Source organism: Thalassophryne amazonica, chromosome 16 (genome assembly GCF_902500255.1).
Source record: "Thalassophryne amazonica chromosome 16, fThaAma1.1, whole genome shotgun sequence".
Lineage (NCBI taxonomy): Eukaryota > Metazoa > Chordata > Actinopteri > Batrachoidiformes > Batrachoididae > Thalassophryne > Thalassophryne amazonica.
In genome coordinates, this window is record NC_047118.1 from 13,674,969 (window position 1) to 13,695,578 (window position 20,610).

General features: G+C 39.2%; 1 protein-coding gene and 1 long non-coding RNA gene across 2 annotated transcripts in view; one reads left to right on the forward strand and one right to left on the reverse strand.

Annotated features, from left to right (window-relative positions):
- The first annotated feature begins 6,230 nt into the window (after positions 1–6,230).
- Positions 6,231–6,518, forward strand: LOC117528193. The gene is made up of 2 exons (XR_004565694.1): positions 6,231–6,373; positions 6,404–6,518. It is a non-coding gene; the product is annotated as an uncharacterized LOC117528193 (long non-coding RNA).
- A 2,663-nt stretch (positions 6,519–9,181) lies between these two features.
- The window catches only part of elfn1a (extracellular leucine-rich repeat and fibronectin type III domain containing 1a), a 229,527-nt gene continuing 218,098 nt past the window's right edge, over positions 9,182–20,610 (reverse strand). Inside the window, exon 3 of the mRNA XM_034190056.1 lies at positions 9,182–12,912. Coding sequence (XP_034045947.1) covers positions 10,173–12,545 — 2,373 coding nt within the window. The 5' untranslated portion in view covers positions 12,546–12,912 and the 3' untranslated portion in view covers positions 9,182–10,172. The remainder of the gene's footprint in view (positions 12,913–20,610) is intronic.

Genomic DNA, 20,610 nt, shown 5'->3' on the forward strand with positions numbered 1-20,610 from the left:
GACGCCCGTGTTATGGAGCTTGCAGCGCAAGCCGTTCCGCTTCCTGCTGCTCCAGCTGCGGCACCATCGATACTGGTGCAGATAACTCCGTCACCCAGAGATTCGGCGTCCGAACCGATTGTTTGTTGTCCGGAGCCTTGTGCGGGAGATGTCGAAGCCTGTGCTTCGTTTTTGATGCAATGTTCTCTGGTTTCTGCTCAGTCAGGTTGGAATGCCGCAGCTTTATGAGGAATGGTTGTAGATGGGTTAAATGAGTCATTAAAAGACGAGCCGGCAGTCCGTGACGAGCCAAACGATTTAGATGTGCTAATATCGTTGGTGATTCGTCTAGATGATCGGATGAAGGAGCGTGGACGCGAGAGAGGGCGGCCTTCAGAGCAGGTTTTTTCGTCTGGGCTGCCTCTTCTTCGCTCCACTGAGGCTCCTCCGACGGGACCTCTGGCTCCTCCTGTTGACGAGCCCATGCAGCTCGGACGAGCAGAGATTACTGTATTGCCCCGACATATAAACGTCAAGAAAAATAATGGTGACGTATCTCCAGGTGTTCTGGGACAGGCAAAATAACACACATAAAAAAAAAAAAATCTAGTACGGGTTAATGTTTTGTTTTCTTTAAATAGGGGTTATAATTTGTTTGGGGAGTCAGAGGCGTGTCTGGTGGAGTGAATGTTAGGCGGATAGAAGCCCGTCTGGGCTCACTTAATCGTTAATTTTTTATGTGTTTTAGGTATTTTCTGTTTGGGTTGTTGGGTCGTTTTATTTTGTTGTTTTTTATTTCTCTACATCCCTAACCCCAACCTCACTTGCCCCAAGACCGTTTGTCTTGTGGGTTGTGGGGTGGTGCAGGTTGGTCACGCTGAGCATTCTCAGAAGACCTCTGCACCTAGGGGGGGGGAGGTGTTAGAGGCGTTTTTCTTGGTTTGGTTAGGGCCCGGTTCCACTCCAGCCTCGGTGAGCCTTTGTACCGTTCGTCATTGGTGTTGCCGGGGTGTGGTGCAGCGGAGACTTACCTCAGTCGGAGGGGTGGGCCGATCTGTTGCCGTTCGCCATTTCGGTAGTTCCACCCCTCCCGAGAGGCTGGGGTATGGTCGAGTTGGGGCACCGGACGTATTTCCGGTTCTCCGCTGCGCCTTGGGGTTGGAGCTGGGTTAGTTTTTTCCTGTTCCCTTCTCCGGCTTAATGTTTTGAGCCGTTCGCCAAAGTTGAGCCGCCCAGGGGCTCTGGGAGGGACCCGGGGTCTTTCGGGGTGCCGGGGAGGGTAACAGGGTTTACGGTCGTTTTATATCCCCCCGGGGTTGTTTTTGGTAGTCCTCTGGGGGTTGATTTTTGATTTTGTTCTGTTTCCTTCCGGGTTCCACCTCCAGGGTTGATGGGACGGTCCTCTGGGGGGGAATTGGCTTGGGGCCAACTAGCCAAGTGTGACCGGGTCTGGGGTTCCGGGGTTGTGGGGAGGGTACCTCCTGAGGTTGATGGTACGGTCCTCTGGGGGGCGCCGTTTGCATAACATTAACAGTGGAATGTCCGGGATAAACTGGCTCATCCCGAGCTCTTCTGAAACTTCTCTGTTCTCTCACGATGTCCTGGGTCAACAGAGGCTTAAATTTGGAGGTTTTCAGCTCGAAACAGGCTGACGACGGCGCCTCAGAGCGTGGTGCGACGTCCCGCTCCGTGGGAAGTCCTTAAAGCGACAGTAAGACTCCATAATCTCTCATCAGCCATTAAAATGTTCACCAAAAACCAGCTGAATTTCTCGAAAGGTGTCCACTTCGATCTGCCTCACAGGTTCTGAAAAAATTTTGATAAAGCAAAGCGCCAGTCTCTTAGCAAGTTGTTAGACAAAGGAATTCCGACGGGAAGGGTGGACCACTCCTCACTCAAAGCCTGCCACAGGTGAATGACGTAACCGCAGGCGTGAAAAAACTCTCGCATGCCCACGAGGGTTCAAGCTTGGTCTGATGTAATCGCACGTGATTCAAATCCATATAGTTTTTGAAAAAAATAAAAGGGTCCTCGTATACTAATTACAACAAGGTGGAAAGTTTTTGGTGGGATGTTGGTGCCACTTCATTCATAAAAGAATTGGAACAGCTGATATTCATTATGCTGCATTTAAAGTGATGATTAAATTTGAAATGCTCATTAATTTTGAAAGGTATAATAACACTAGTACGCCCCTGATATTTGAACAATATTTGCATTTATTATCATCTCCTTTCTGTTACATTTGAAAGAACCTCAGAAAGCATGCACTGGCCCTGGGTTTGCTACTAAGAACATTAATAGGATATGTGTACGAAGTTCAACAATGCAAAACTCCCTTCTAAAGAACTATCGGTACATGACACTGTGTTATTCAATTTAATAACCCACACACCTTTAAATAATTTGGCAGTGTCATAAAACTAACATGTAGTTTGAAATAAACTGTACAAATTATAATTACTTTTGTCATTGACAGTGTTTGCCATCAATTTAACCTTAAATTGACATATTTATCAATGGAGCTTTGCAGAGCATCTTTCTTTCCTAAATCAAGCAAAGTCACCATTACAAATCCACAGAAACAGAGATTTAAAACTAGATAAATAGCCCCTGATATGTGAACAATATTTGGCATTTATTATCATCTCCTTTCTGTTACATTTGAAAGAACCTCAGAAAGCATGCACTGGCCCTGGCTTTGCTACTGAGAAGATTAATAGGATGTGTATACATAGTTCAACAATGCAAAACTCCCTTCTAAAAAACAATTATTAAGTCTGTACACAACACTGTGTTATTCAATTCAATAACCCACACACCTTTAAATAATCTTACATTGTCAGTGTCATAAAACGTACTTTGAAATAAACTGTACAAATTATAAATTACTTTTTATCATTGACAGTGTTTGCCATCAATTTACCCTTAAATTGACAGATTTATCAATGGAGCTTTGTGGAGCATCTTTCTTTCCTAAATCAAGTCACCAAATCCACAGAAACAGAGATTTAAACTTATATAAATAGTTATTTCTTTTATTTCTGTGAAAATACCTGAACTGGTGGTTTTTTTGTTGTTTGTTTTTTCTTGTTATGAATCCATAACCTACAGCAGGTTGTGAGTAGAACCCAGCTCACAAACTTCCTGTGCACCTGACAGGAGAGCCTGGCTGTGATCTTACTGCCAGCCAGTGTGGCGGTGAAACATTGCTCTGTGGTCATGTTCTGAGTCATCCACAGGTTATTCTTTAATGATGTGACTGTGGAATGTAATTTTATTTATTAATGAACTGAAATCAGTAAAAATATTCTATTGTACCTGCATTAATGGTAAATCACCACCAGGTGGAGATGTTGTTCCATTTCAAGAACCTTGAGTGTAGGCTGCTGTAGGACACAATGACAAACCTGTTGCTTATTGTAGTAGATTACTAACAGTGCTTAAATATGTCATATATACAGTGAATAAATTTAACATACTAACATAAACATCGCAATAAAGATGCTGAGTGCTTGCAGTATGTGCACCCTTAACTTTATTTCACAGTACTTTGTCTGAAAGCAGTTATCATAGTATTAAGAATTTATTTTTTTTTAAGAAAAACACATTGTTGTGCTCTGTTTGTTTCGATGCACTTGAACAATATTGTGGAACGTTGTAAAGGTATTCTCAACACTTATTAGACACAGAAGTGCTACAATATCAGTATTAAAACATGTTGATAAATAGCTAAATGAACTAGAACCTGACAGCACTCAGAAGATATGGAAATGTATTTATAAAATAACAACAAAAGGAGACTTGTCAACAATATCAACATTGGAAATAAAACAAAGAAGTTTACACATTTACACATTTCCCAAAATATTAAGGCGATTGCAATATTAAGTCAGACAACCAAGTCAACACTTCACAAAGTGATATGTAGCACATTCACATCAGGCTCAGCATGCTTCATATCACATTAAGGAATAACAACCTCTTGAATATAAGCAGCAATATTACATACAAATGACATAAAAAATGACTACTTTATGGAATATATGTCATCTAATAAACTGATTCTTTCACCTCAACTCTTCAAAAAGATCACAAACTTTGGTTTAGATTATATATTGAGCCTTCTTTCACATTTTTACTGGTAGTGATTTAAATCACAACTATTTTATTTTATTTTTATTTTTTTTTGTCACAAAGTCGCTATGTTATACATTCAGTAACCTTCTTTGACCTGGCCAAAACTGATGTTAGAGATGCAGATAGAAAATTTTTTTAATGATGATATTTATTAATGCTGAGAGTGGATCATTCGAAAAAATGTTGAAATTCCTGAAAATATACATTTAAAATTCGGTGGTCATGCAGTTTTGAAGACTTGTTGCAATCACATCAATTACTTTTTCTATTTTAAAAAAGTGGGATGAATATGCATGAAAAATAAGAAATGAAAGAAAAAAGATAGGTTCACCTTTTTACAACCCCAGTTATTTTAAATTGTTCATAGCGATTAAACCTCTGAGTGTGTCATTAACTTCTTGAATGACTGCTTTCTGTAAGAAATCCATTTTTGAAAAATTTGTTTCAAAAGGAATGAATGACAGTCAACTGAGAAGCTGTCCCGAGCATTACAAAGATCCACTGTACACTCAAAATAACAAGTACCATATTGTTCTGATATAAGATGATCTTGGTTATACACCACCCCCCTTTTCAAGGCATGTTAAAAAAAAAAAAATCTGAAGGTGAAATCTTTTTTGTAACAGAAATGCTTTAATTTGAAATGAATCCTAATAGAAGCATGTTTTATAAGCAGACCATTTTTCTTCAACTGTGTACTGCCAGACCTTGTGGGCTTGCTAGTGTCTTACAATATATTCTGTCACAGTGTTATTTCATGGATGCTTGAGAGTTAATTGATGATTTGGCTGTAATTCTGCTTAAAGTTTGCTTCTCCTCAGTTGCACAGGCTCCTTGTGCACATGACTTTTTTCTGCCAGCAAAAGCTGGTGCACATGGTGCTGTGTTTCATCCCAGTGTTTTCATTTTTTAAAAAGTGGCCACATGTGGATAATGCTTTTCCAGGAACCCAAAAAACATCTAATAAAAAAGAATTACATGGTTAAAAACACAATACTCACCAGCAACATTTGGACTCCATGTAACTGCTTCCACAAAAAGCGGAAGGGTTGTCACTACAGTCCAGGGGGATCCACTCATGTCAAGGTACTTGGTGCCACCTACTGTTGTGGATGTATCAAGATGTAAAAGTCTATATCCTGCATATACAATATGATTTTTTTTTCGTGATGTATTTCCACGAAACCAAAAACACTGGTCTTATATTCAGAACAATACAGCAAATAATGCCTACAACTGCATTCATAATTGTCAGCAGGTTAGTGGTACAACATCTGAAAAACTATGGCCAGCTATGCTTTTTTGTTATTATACACCAGTTTATATTAACCCTACATAAATCATTAAGTTAACTTTGTGCAGACTGTACAAAACTGATGCGATGGATGGTAATTACTTCTTTCAGAAAATTTAGGATTCCACCAGGATACGTGTTTGTCATCACAAAATACAAAAGCACATTAATAACTGCTTAGTGCAATTTTAAGGTTGGTGAAAATGGGGTTTTGACTTCTGACTTTAGACCTCTGCTGCAGCTGAAAATGAGGATTCTTTCGTAGGACATAAATGTAAAATGGTGTCACGCAAAAACCGCTCCTTCTAACAAATGTGTTCATAAATGGCGCATACAAGTGATGAGCAATGTAATAGAACCTCACTCATTCTAACATTTTTTTTCATATTTTGAGTTTTTTGCTCCAGTAAAACAGCTCATGAGTGATCCAGACCTGTCATATAAATAATCTGTTGTCGTTCAAACAGGTTTGAACAACAACAGGTTTCCACATCATAACTGATCTGTTTTATTTGCTGCTCTGTTTAATGCTACAATATCAACTGTAGTATGATTCTAAAGTAATTCTCATTGCCTGATATTAATTTATTATTAAGCTATTGCTTTATTATTTGGAAATACAAAGTGAGACCAGTCCTGGGAATATGAACACAACCTCATGCCTCCATTGATGAAGGTAGTAAAACCGTGGTCTTGTCCTGTAAGTAAAATCAAAATGTTATTTTATATATTTTAAATCATCATGATTAATCATCATGGTACAATGATATTTTTAACTGCAAAAACCGTGAAACAAAGTTTCCTTTAGAAACACATTTTGTTAATTAAATCACAATTTATATTTAGTTTAAAGATAATAATTCATGCATTCATTCATTTTCTGGTGCCCGCTTGCTTCAGTTAAGGGTCATGGGGCTATCATAGGGTGAAAGGCAGAGTACACCCTGGGACAGGATGCCAGTGTATTGCAGGTTTTAAAGATTAATGCAGTTGAAATGCTGTATTTACTGTGAATTCTTCATGAACATACCATGAATCATCATGAGCCTGTTTTGAATGAGCTATATAAACATATCGCAAAGAAAAACGTTAAGACTTGTTTATTAAAAAAGGTACAAATTCACAGCCGGTAAGTCAGGGATCAGTACCACATTCTCAAATTTTACTCGAGCATGTGGATGTCTGTCTGGTACAGTAGTGTTCAGAATAATAGTAGTGCTATGTGACTAAAAAGATTAATCCAAGTTTTGAATATATTTCTTATTGTTACATGGGAAACAAGGTACCAGTAGATTCAGTAGATTCTCACAAATCCAACAAGACCAAGCATTCATGATATGCACACTCTTAAGGCGATGAAATTGGGCTATTAGTAAAAAAAGTAGAAAAGGGGGTGTTCACAATAATAGTAGCATCTGCTGTTGACGCTACAAACTTAAAACTATTATGTCCAAACTGCTTTTTTAGCAATCCTGTGAATCACTAAAGTAGTATTAGTTGTATAACCACAGTTTTCATGATTTCTTCACATCTGCGAGGCATTCATTTTGTTGGTTTGGAACCAAGATTTTGCTCGTTTACTAGTGTGCTTGGGGTCATTGTCTTGTTGAAACACCCATTTCAAGGGCGTGTCCTCTTCAGCATAAGGCAACATGACCTCTTCAAGTATTTTGACATATCCAAACTGATCCATGATACCTGGTATGCGATATATAGGCCCAACACCATAGTAGGAGAAACATGCCCATATCATGATACTTGCACCACCATGCTTCACTGTCTTCACCTTGAACTGTGGCTTGAATTCAGAGTTTGGGGGTCATCTCACAAACTGTCCGCAGCCCTTGGACCCAAAAAGAACAATTTTACTCTCATCAGTCCACAAAATATTCCTCCATTTCTCTTTAGGCCAGTTGATGTGTTCTTTGGCAAACTGTAACCTCTTCTGCACATGTCTTTTATTTAGCAGAGGGAAGTTGCAGGGGATTCTTGCAAATAAATTAGCTTCACACAGGCATCTTCTAACTGTCACAGCACTTAGGTAACTCCAGTGTTTGATCATCCTGGAGCTGATCAATGGGTGAGCCTTTGCCATTCTCTTAATTCTTCTATCCATTTTGATGGTTGTTTTCCATTTTCTTCCACATACTCGTATATCTGGTTTTTTGTCCATTTTAAAGCATTGGAGATCATTGTAAATGAACAGCCTATACTTTTTTGCACCTGCGTATAAGTTTTCCCCTCTCCAATCAACTTTTTAATCAAACTACGTTGTTCTTCTGAACAATGTCTTGAACGTCCCATTTTCCTCAGGCTTTCAAAGAGAAAAGCATGTTCAACAGGTGCTGGCTTCATCCTTAAATAGGGGACACCTTATTCACACCTGTTTGTTCCACAAAATTGATGAACTCACTGACTGAATGCCACACTACTATTATTGTGAACACCCCCTTTTCTACTTTTTTTTACTAATAGCCCAATTTCATAGCCTTAAGAGTGTGCATATCATGAATGCTTGGGCTTGTTGGATTTGTGAGAATCTACTGAATCTACTGGTACCTTGTTTCCCATGTAACAATAAGAAATATATTCAAAACCTGGATTCATCTTTTTAGTCACATAGCACTACTATTATTCTGAACACTACTGTATATACCTTTAACAACATACAGGGGGAAAAAACCTTGCAGTAAAAAATAAATTTAACTTTCCTAGCAAGCAGCATCTTCCCTCTGAACAACTATGTATTTTGAGTTTTTGAACTCAGACTTTATGTGATATAGTACACTGGAAGAATGCTTGAAGCAAAATAAAAACAGTTGCCAACAGCATGAAATAAACATACAGTATATTAATATATATACATAAAAGCTGCCATAGACAGATCAGAATACATATCTGTTACATTCATCCATCTGACTCTCCTAAAACACAGCCAGAGAACATGGCGGCTTTCCCCCCATGCCGTTTACTACCAGACTTCAGAATTCACTAGCTTCACTACCAGAATTCCTTATCCTGCATGTGTATACTGTCTTTGGCCAATAGCGGCCACAATGCTTCCAAATTAAGACAATACCAGAAAATACAGAAAACTTTTACAAATACAGAAACACCTGCATCATTTCCATAACAGGTACAAGAATTGCATCAAAAATGTCGTGAAAATAGAAAAACGGTCACAGAGAACACAAATATATATATATTTATACAAACTACTCTAAAAAAATGATAATGTGTCTGCTGCAAATTCAGACAATACATGCAAACACGTTGCAAACTTTCACAACATTACAGAAGTGCACAACACAAGATTCTGCTGTGAGGTCTTTAACTGATTTCTACTATTCAGCGCACTGTAATTAAAACAATGAAACACAGAAATACAGCTAGCATAAGAGTAAAATGATGAATAAAGTTAATCAGCTCTGCCAACCAGGTAGAGATAAAGAGCAGTGCACCGCAAAAGCACTGAAAGGTCTGTAAGTAAAAGTCCTCGGAGCAGAAGCCGCTGTTTGTTTTGTGGGTACTTCCTTTGCATTGTGAAGCTTTGCAGTGTTTTTGTGTTTGGTTGCATTGTGTGAATTTGCACAGAATTGCTGCATTTGCTGCAGGTTATTTTGGTTTGCATTCTCTGAGGGCTCTTTTTTTTATTTGCAAGGCATCTTTGATACAAGTACCTGTTGTTGAACTGATGCAGCTATTTTTTTTCATTTATAAATGTTTTCTTCCTTTCCTGTTTTTAAAAAAATTCTATGATATTTTCACTTTTAGAGAAACTAATAACAATTTTAAGAAAACTAACACGTAACAATTTCTAAGATTTTGTACGGTTCCCAAACTGTGGAGAAACACTTGTAAACATTTCAGGTTTTTCTACTTTGGTAGCAAAGATACAAATGATGGTTGATGAAAGAAGACACAGCTCAACTATATCAAGCAAAAAATTTTATCAGATTCCTTCCAGTGAGTACAGAATTTAAGTGTAATTTAGGGGATGTTAAAAGAGACTCCAGGTATAGAAACCTTTAAAAATGAAAGGAAATAAAACTGATGCTGACCATTAAGCAGACAAACATCCTCATAGCTTTAAAGAAAAATAATTAAAAAAAAATTCTCATTTAATGAACTTGATGTCAGCTATGATTATGTTTCCATTTATACAGCAAACATAGAGAACCATATCTGTACATAGGTTTGTTGAATTAAATATACAGGGAAGAAATGAAGATCTTTTTAAATGAAGGCTTCAGATAGTTCTTCAAAAAACATATTGAGGTTCCAGGAGACATTTCTTCATATAGTAATTTCATTGTACACAACAACAAATCCACTGTCACAGGACTTGGCCAGGCGATACCCAATACTCTATTGTAACATATATATTCTTAATTTGCGATATATTGTCTCTGTAGATGAAGGTTCTCAGTCATCCAGGCTGGAGATACCTACAAATTCTCTTTCCAGCAACTGGGCTTCTTGTTGATCTTCAAGATGTTTCTCCCCTCATCACATCTTGAAAAACAATAAGAAGTCCAGTTGCTGTAGAAGACATTTCTAAACGTCTCTGTAATAGATAAAAGCTTTAATGTTTCACATAATGACAAATCTTTCATTTTAAGGGAGCGTACCCATTTTTTTCCTCATAGTTAAACGAGAACGTCATACACATCAGTTCTAATAATGAATCCTTTGTTTCCATTGTTACATGAGGTTCTTGTGTCACTTCAGTAAATTCCATTAAAAGTGCTTCAAGAGGTTAAGATTTATGTTGAGCTGATACTCCTTTCCAGTAGTCTAAAATATCATGCAGATCTTCGTCCTTCGCAAACTGGACTTTCTTGCGGAGCGCATGACCTGCGGCCATATACTCCTCATCTTTGTGTCGTTTTCGGTGGAGTTTGAATCGCTCCCAGATGCTGTGTGAAGGTTTGCAGTAGTACTCAGGGCTTGAGGAGTAACTTAGATTGTGATAGTGCGATGACAGTTGAGAATATGCTAAGTCTCTGGAGCGGGAATGAGTAAGAGGCTCCAGCATGGGTGACTTGTGGCTGTCAGGTCCTTCAAGCTCCTCGATCTGGGCATCGGGATACGAGTGTCGGTGGTCGCTGTACTGACGGATCTTCTCCGCCTCAGCCCTCAGGATGGCTGCAGCAGGTGTTACAGTGAGGATAGTCTCTCCTGTTGAGGACGTTTTCTCTATGTACTTGGATTCAGAGCGATAAGGCCTGGGGCTTCTCATGGGCCCTCCTGTGGCAGTGCTGGGCCTCTTTGGCGAGACATCTGAGGACCGATGCCTCTGCAGAGAATGGTGGTAGCTGTCCTTATAAGCTGGGGCCAGAAGCCCAGATTTGCTCTGCGGATGTTCTGATATTAGTACTAGCTGTGGCTCTGCAGTCGACACAGCTCCTGATTTCACCCCCTGAAAAGAGGTGGACTCTGACTTCAGAGCATCTATACAGTTATTTATTATCTGATTCACTTTATCCACCTCTTTCGCAATGGTGGAAATCTCCGCCACTGATCCCTGGCTATTCCCAGCCATTCCCATCTCACATTCACGGCGTTCATGATGATCCATGCTTCGCACTTCCATGTAATTTCCTTTCACCATTTTAGGTGTGTCGCTTATTTCTTGAAATTTGTACTGTTCTATTTCGCTTGCAGATGGTAAATACGGCATCCGAGTCATGCTGTCCCCTGCCAACAGTTGCTTCTGTGACATTCGAGAAATAGTCCCTCCTTCCAGTTCCTGGCTGTACTTAAGCTCCATGATATTTTTCTTCAGGTTACCTGATTTTTTGTGCTTTTCATCTTTTTGCCGCTTTTTCCTCAAGCAGTAGTAGACAAGACCCAGAAAAACAACCATGCTAAAGAGGCAGCCTAAAATTGTCATAATGTAATGAGTAGCCGTTGTGTTGTTTATCACTCTATCTTTTCCATTCCAAGGGCCAGTAGTGATTGTCAGACAGGTGTGGTTGTGTCGAAGAGAATTACGTATTGAGATGACACAGTATGTGTAGTTATTGTGGGGCTCGAGGTTTTTTAGATCAATATCTTCCTTAATATCTTTCAGATTCTGAATAATTGTCAGAAAACTGTTGTTGTACAGAACCAGAAGGTACATCTTTTTATAAGGATTGGGAATATGGACTGAGATGGTTGCAGCTGTATTTGAGACTTTCTTCACTTTCATCATAGGATTTACTTCCACATCATTGTTCATTGTACTAATTGTAATGTCTTCTGGTTCTGTCCCTGAGGGACAATCTTCCAGCCCACAAAGAGTTGAATCCGGTAGGGGACTAGTAGTCTCAGTGGGCACAGGAAGAAATGGTGTCACATTATCCTCAGTACACACAGTGTTGAGCATGTGAAGTGCATTTCGATATTTTGGATTGTTCGGATTCTGGCTCAGCAGGCTGTACCCAGAGATATCAGGTGGGGAGTCACACACCATACGTTCATTCGTCTTGTTCGGAAAATTGGAGAGCCATTTGACAAAACCAAATAACTCACATGAGCAGTTAAAAGGGTTAATGTACAGCTCGCAGGTGGTAAGCTTCGTCAAGCTGGTAAATGTGGCGCCATCTAGCTGCTGAATTCGGTTCATGGAAAGGTCAATGTTCTCTAGGTTGGGGCATTCCCAAAAGGCATTGGGTGTCACAGTCTCGATCAGGTTTGCCTGGAGGTAGAGGTACTGCAGCTTTCCTAAACCCCTGAGGATTCCCTCTGTCAGGTTCCGCAACTTGTTGAATCCCATTTGAAGGATTTGTAAGTTAAACTGAGCAGAAAAGGCCCCGTCCTCGATATAGGAGATCTCATTCTTTGTCAAGTTAAGGTAGGTTAAGTTGGCAAAGCGACTGAGGGCAGAATAATGGATACTTTTGATTTTGTTCTCATTCAGACGTAGGTCCACAATGGTGCTGTTGATATGCTGTGGCACAGCTTCATAAGGTGGTTGGTTTTGGCTACAAATTGCAAGCCATACAAAGCCCTTTTCACCCTCAATTAACCAGCAGTCTCCATTGACTCTGCCAATATGAGTCAAATATACAATGACTACAGACCAAAACAAGGCACTCGTCACCATGCCTAAGTTGCAGGCCATTGGTGCTTTTCTGAGGGTCATGTGCTGGACCAAACAATGAGAAGAGTTTTATACCACCGTGGTTACCCTACAGAAGAGTTGACTCTGTTGGTAAATCAGCTGGATGTTGAATTGTTCAGTGCTGGAAACAAAATCGTCTCATGAGCATCTTCATTGACAGATGGTAATGTCTCCATGTAAAAATCACAAAAAAAAATGTATTTCTCTTTTTGGTGAGTTTCATTCATTGGCCTCCTGTGAATTTGTGGTGATACGCAGGCGACATGTCACTGCTTCTCGTTGGATTGTGCTTTGTTCTTTAGCGGCTAACATCTTTAAACACTCTCATCTTATTATTCCTGCCACCGTCTTCTTCTGTGCATCTCTCTCATTTGCCTCGATGGATACCCTGCAAGACAAGCACACAGTGCAGGCAATAATGAGGTTTTTATCCAGATAAGGCATGCACACATTAAGAATATTGTATGTGTTACAAAATAATGTTGTCTGAGCTTGCAGTCAGAGGATTTATGTTTACTGTGAACCCTCCTCATTCATGGTCAACCAATTATTTTGTAGACAATTTAAGCAGTGTTTGCAGTCCCTGTGGCAGACTGCTATTAAAGGAAACCATTGGCCAATTACCACATGACAGGTTGGGAAAAGCAGGGTTGCTGTGTTCACACCATTAACCTGAGCACTGTCAGGTGCCACCAAAGCAGCCTGATGTTAAGAAGCTCCTTTAAATCAATTATACAACACCCTGAATAATGGGATTTTGGAAGAAACTGTTCAGGATGTTTCTCAAACAAACTTAAATAGTACAGTTGCCATGGAATATGGCTAAAAGGAAAAAATAAAGGTACATTACCATGATAAACCTGCAGACAGGCAAACTTTGCGTGTTGGTTCGGTTCTATACACGCTTCTAAATAATAATAATTCTAATTATAATAATATTAATAATAAAGAAGCAGAAAACTAACTGTATTCATTGTTCTTACAGACTTTGTATGAATGGTGGTTCAGCTGATGTGCCTGATTTTCTACAATATGCAAATACCAAAATAATGTTGATGATACAGCCTACAGTAGCAAATTACTTGCAAACTGTTGCAGAATCTGAATTACACAATGACAATCAGGGTGTCCTTACCTATTGGGTGTGTGTGTGCACGTGCATGAGGTCTTTATGTAACACTTATGGAGCTAAATCCAGGCCAAAAGTTTTGTAATCTGAAAATAAAAAAAAAGATTGAAAAAATAAATTTTGAAACTGAAATTTCAATGTTTGTTCTTGAATTTTATAATAATTTAAAAAGTATTATCAAAAATAAAAATAAGTGTAAGATATATATTTTTCAGTTTAAATATATTTTTGATTCAGCTCTGTAATTATTTTGAGCAAATAATTTATTTTCATTCATATTTATTTTTTTTCACTTTCAGATCTTTTTTTTCAGTTTCTTTTTTTCCCCTTTTTTCATTCTCTCTATTTTCTTTCACGCGCCAGCTGCGTAGTAATCCGCGATGGAGATGGGAGCAGAGTCATTACCTATCAAAGTGCCAACGTTTCCTGAAAGCAACATCATGTGAGGACTGATTGCTCTGCTGTCACTCACAATTCCACGCCCCTGTCAATCGAAGCCACACCCTCCCACACCAGAACGGGGCCAAAAGTTTGAAACTGAAAAAATAAGATCTGAAAGTGAAAAAAGTTCTGAAGGTGAAAAAGAAATATGAATGAAAATAAATTATTTGATCAAATAATTATTTAGCTGAATCAAAAATGTATTTAAACTGAAAAATATATATCTTACACTTATTTTTATAATACTTTTAAATGATTATAAAATTCAAGAACAAACATTGAATTTTCAGTTTCAGATTTTTTTTCAGATTACAAAACTTTTGGCCTGGATTTAGTTCCATAACATTGGTTACGTAAAGTCAAGTAATGACAAATATTCACTTTAGCTAGCTGACGTTAGCTAGATGAACTGTAACATAAGGCAAAAATCAGAAACTAGCTCACGTTAGCATAGACACATCACACAATCTAATTAGGAACTTCTAAAGGTAAGAAAGTAAACTTTATTAAACAAGCTACATAGCTACTGACAATCAACGACAATATTGTTTGCTTGGACCACAAACCACACATTGGACCACAGACGTATATGAGCCTTTGCAATGCAGACGAAACATTCAACTAAGAAATTGTTTGGGTCACTTTCAGGGTGTCTGAAATTCTATACAAGGTTTTCCAGGCATGAATATGTCAAATATAATATAATATTTACAATTACAGATGGATAAGCTGTTGTTTTTAACCTCCTTTGAGAGGTTTACCTTAAAGGAGACCTGCATTGAAATAAATGTGGTCAGATTTCAGAAAAGAAATAGCTGATATGTATTTATAAGACCCTTGTGAATGCAGTAAAGTAAATCTGTAAGCCCAAATTTGTAATTCAGCTGAGAAATATTCGTTTAAAAATGACAAAATTGCAGCTAACATTTAGCCCTCTGTGAAAACAGTTTGTACATCCGGATCACTTCCATGACGTTGGTGACAAGACGACGCGCTCCCGCCTTCAGTCCGATCCCGCATTGAAATTGATTTTATCTCTTAGTAATGTTACTGTTATACACATCCTGGTTTCAACATCCAAAAGTAAGCTGCAATGAATGTGAGATACAGCTCTGCTTGCTCAGATTCGGGGATCAGATCAGCGGCGGCATCGACAGCGGGCGACATTATTCCCTGACGCCTCGCTCTCACTGCCCCCAATACGCTTACCGAGTGCATGCGCTCGTTAAATGCCGCCGCGGCACTCACACCCCCGTGTCTGCTGTGCAGCCAGCACCACCTCTCTGTCTACTGAATGGAGTTGCAGCCAACTTGGCACAAGTCCAGAGACTATGCTCGCCATTTTAATGCAGTGCGCACGGTGACACCTGTTGCTCGCAAGGACAGACTTCTTGCTGCAAAATCGGCAGCGCCGCACGTCTCGGTAATCAGAGCCGCAGAGCTCCGTGGCCGCTGAGAGAGGTTTATATATTTTTAATGACTTGAATTCTTTGCGGGTCTCGCCTCCGTAGCCCGCGATGGTACACCGGAGGTGAAAGACAGTAGATTTTCAATGCGACACCACTCAATCAAACGGGCGTATGAAAAAGTCCACAAAAATAATTTTCAAGCACAAATAAAAGAAATGTGTACTCACCAAGCATACCGCAAGACAATATGAAGTTTTAAAAAGTAGATCCTTCCATATAAGACAAGAAAAAGGTGCAGATGCAAACTGACGTAAATACACAAATTACAGTTGGCGCTCGCAATGCATGCTGGGAGAGGGTCTTGTCCCTGACGTCTCGGCAGCGTCCATGATGAGAGGGACAATTTGCGGAGGGCTAAATGTTAGCTGTAAATTTGTCATTTTCAAATGAAGATTTCTCCGTTGAATGACAGATCTGGGCTTGCAGATTTACTTTACTATATTCAGAAGGATGTTATGTGTAAATATAAGTCATTTTTTGGTCCAAAGATCAGACTGCATTTATTTCAATGCAGGTCTACTTTAATATTCTTAATTGGAGGGGTTCAGACCCCCAGAAGACCACCTGTGCCAATTCTCTATCTAAGGAAAATATAATTTGTTAGAGTTTGTACCTTTACCAAAGTGCAAAATCGCCCATCTTGTAAATATGTAAAATATAGTTATTAAGTACAGCAAATGTTCTCCTTTGCTGTTTCGTAGAGATGCACCTCATAGTGTAAATGTGTCTACTCCATGTTAGATGTTGTGTCACATCAATTCCTTCGTAGAAGTGTTCCACACAATCATTTCGAAAATACCTTGGAGCTGTCTTTTAATTCAGAATCACCATAACATTTTATATTTTCTGTTTTAGGTCATTGTCAATCCTGTTTCATGTGATTGTCTGATTAGTTTTCCAGTCATCCTGATAATAAACCACCCAACAAAGAGCAGCGGTCAAAAACATTTTCTCCTTGGAAGTGATGACGCTGTTTGTTGCTCAGGTATGCAGTAGTGCTTCAAAGACTGCAATCACCCATAATAAAGCCTCTTCTGAAGCAATTTGTCTGACTGAATTAAACATGCAGCAAAGAGATATTTAAAACAAATAGTCATCCTTGTTGACAATTTAACTGCTATTTTACCAGATGTTGGTGTTATCAGAATAAGGGATTAGTCTAAAATGTGGTCAGTGTATCTAACCTTTACCATGCAGGACAAACATTCTTCTAATAAGTAAAATTTTGCATTATTTATTGAAACCATTTTGACTCTCTGTACTGTTCTAATGAAAGTGGACTCTGCAGATAATTGGTTAAACACCAGATTTCCCAAAAGGAGGAATAGAAGTTAGAATGATTTGATAATCTATACAACTAGTGGCTCTTTCTTTTCAGAACATTGCATTTAGTACTTAACGAGATTATTATGAACAGAATCTCTGAAAAGATTTAATTCAGTGCACAAAATGATGGATTTTCCACCATTAAAGCAAAACACCTGGATGCCGAGGTCCTTCACATCATGGTGTTAGGTACAGCCAAGCTTTCCATTCTGAGCATTCATTTTCCATTCATTTTGAATTCTGACCTGCTCATACTGTTCTTTTGTCCATATAGAGGATTTAGATAGATATAGAGGAAGGATTACTTCAAAACTACTTCATGGATTCTCACCAAATTTGCAGCACACATAGATATTAGGGCATGAAAGACTTCACTGAATTTTGGAGGTGATCCAGATCGGGATTCTGGATCACCTCCAAAATTTCAATGTGATGCATCCTTGCACAGGTTATTGAAAATTAATTGCATTTAGCAGGTGAAACGATAAATCAGTCTTATACAATTACACAAAAGTCAAACAATACATGGCTGTGCTCCCTCCTCCTCCCCCAATCACCACCACCACCTCCATCTGGAAGAGCACAGTAAAAATAGTAAAAAGATACAAGGTGTTTATGACTCCTGGACGTGGCACAGTCCCATTTTTACCATCACCACTGATTAACAGCAGAACACGTCTAGTTTGGTACACATCAAGTTCTGTGTAATTCATGCAATTGCTTCCCTTAAATTGTTCTTTCTCATCAGCTACAGTGCTGTGCATCACACTGCTTATAGGCAGGGCAGAACACTGTGGGAAAAAAAAGAAGAAACCTGGAGGTGATGTGTGGCCGCACACTGCCCTCTGTAATCTGTGCTCCATTTTTAATCTGGCATTGCTGGTTCCGACACAGGGCCAAGATGTGATGCCTTGTGGGGGGATGGCAGAGGGTGAGAAGGTAATTTTGACTGTTAGAGGACATGGTTTTAACACACAGAGATCATCACACTATTACAACTGAATAAATGTGACAGTTTGTAGCAGACAGAATCTACTTCAACCTGAAACACCACTCGCCACCTGAAGACCCACCCCGCTGTCATTTGACCTTTTTGGCTTGTAGCATTAGAATAACACAGGTAGTTCACTGCTGTTTCATAAATCATGTTGGAAATACACTTGTCTCACCATTGTAACATAATTAGGCTACTGACACTATGATAAAAGCGTGTTACTCCCCAGTGCAGTTATGCACACATACTCCAGTTCTGAGGGCAATGTGAGAGTCACGTTCAAAGTCTGGAATATCTACATCTACTACATCTGGCCCGGATGTATTTGCTGTCTGGGTATGGTTAGTCAAGCACATCAATCAATCAATCAATTTTTTTATATAGCGCCAAATCACAACAAACAGTTGCCCCAAGGCGCTTTATATTGTAAGGCAAGGCCATACAATAATTATGTAAAACCCCAACGGTCAAAACGACCCCCTGTGAGCAAGCACTTGGCTACAGTGGGAAAGAAAAACTCCCTTTTAACAGGAAGAAACCTCCAGCAGAACCAGGCTCAGGGAGGGGCAGTCTTCTGCTGGGACTGGTTGGGGCTGAGGGAGAGACCCAGGAAAAAGACATGCTGTGGAGGGCAGCAGAGACCTATCACTAATGATTAAATGCAGAGTGGTGCATACAGAGCAAAAAGAGAAAGAAACAGTGCATCATGGGAACCCCCCAGCAGTCTAAGTCTATAGCAACATAACTAAGGGATGGTTCAGGGTCACCTGATCCAGCCCTAACTATAAGCTTTAGCAAAAAGGAAAGTTTTAAGCCTAATCTTAAAAGTAGAGAGGGTGTCTGTCTCCCTGATCTGAATTGGGAGCTGGTTCCACAGGAGAGGAGCCTGAAAGCTGAAGGCTCTGCCTCCCATTCTACTCTTACAAACCCTAGGAACTACAAGTAAGCCTGCAGTCTGAGAACGAAGCGCTCTATTGGGGTGATATGGTACTATGAGGTCCCTAAGATAAGATGGGACCTGATTATTCAAAACCTTATAAGTAAGAAGAAGAATTTTAAATTCTATTCTAGAATTAACAGGAAGCCAATGAAGAGAGGCCAATATGGGTGAGATATGCTCTCTCCTTCTAGTCCCTGTCAGTACTCTAGCTGCAGCATTTTGGATTAACTGAAGGCTTTTCAGGGAACTTTTAGGACAACCTGATAATAATGAATTACAATAGTCCAGCCTAGAGGAAGTAAATGCATGAATTAGTTTTTCAGCATCACTCTGAGACAAGACCTTTCTAATTTTAGAGATATTGCGCAAATGCAAAAAAGCAGTCCTACATATTTGTTTAATATGCGCATTGAATGACATATCCTGATCAAAAATGACTCCAAGATTTCTCACAGTATTACTAGAGGTCAGGGTAATGCCATCCAGAGTAAGGATCTGGTTAGACACCACCGCAAAAGGACATGGGAGCAGTTGTCAAAAAAAAACAGACACAACTTTGGCCACAACTTTGGCCCCAATGAATGGCCTTCAAAAATTTGACTTTGGCCTGGGAAATTCCAGAACCCAGCTCAAAATACGTGCCAAGTTTGATGCAAATCCCAATGATGTCACTTGGGCAATTCCATAAACAACCTACGTACGTATGTGTGTACAGTTTTGACATCGGAGCTGGAAAATACAAACAAAACAACTTTGACATTTGACTCCAATGAGCTTGGCAAAACAAACCCTTTAAGGACAATTATGGAATTAAGTGTCAAACGCATATCAAGTCTGTTTGAAATTAGTGAAAGGACGCGAGAGTAGTAGGGGAACAGGCAGGCAGGCATACAGACAGACAGAGTGTTGCTTATAGTGTGGTTGTGTCACTGTTCAGTTACTTAAACACCTGAATGTATGAATATCTTCAACAGGTTTTCCTTATTGTGCCTTTCAGTGTGTAAATCTGCTGTAAATATTAAATGAGGAAGCTTGAAGTCATTATTAATCAGTTAATGCTTTTTTTTATAATTCCCAGGCTTTGCAGAACCTAAATATGGTAAATAACGTACAGTAATCTGTACTGTCTTGCTGTGAAAATACCAAAAACCTTTCCAATAAATGTTTTATTTAGAGACAAGCACCATAAAGAATTCTTTGGCACTGTGGGACTACATAACAACAACTGCTAGTAAACTCAATAAATAAGTAAATAAAATAAAACATGCTGGATTTCAGTAGGATGTGATCACATTTTTAGAGCTTCTTTGTTAATGTCCTGTGTAGGTTCAGTTTTGCCACTGTTCAAGCAAGGTAGCGTCCATGCACACTTCATAAAAGGTGATATTTTGGTGCACAAATGGATCAGGATTTTGACCTGTAGAAATGATTTATTTGCAAGTTTTATCTGCAGTGGAACTGCAATAATCACCTATTAAAGGCCAGACTTTCAAGTGCAGACAGAAAGGATAAATAAATGGTGTAGTTCGAGTCACCTAAACAGAACGGCTGTCATTACAAATCCACAGTCACGATGACAAAAAAAAAAAAAAAAAAATCACAGAGTAGCACTGAAGACACAAATTCTTTCAAAGACCCGGAGAGGAAAAAGGTTCCAAATGAAATGATCCATGAAATGAATATGAAGAACACAGCTCTACAGAATATCTGACAATGCAAAATGATGCATTGCTCTTAGTGTCTGGCCTTCGTAGTGCACGGTGGAGCCTGGCCTCCTCTGACCTTGG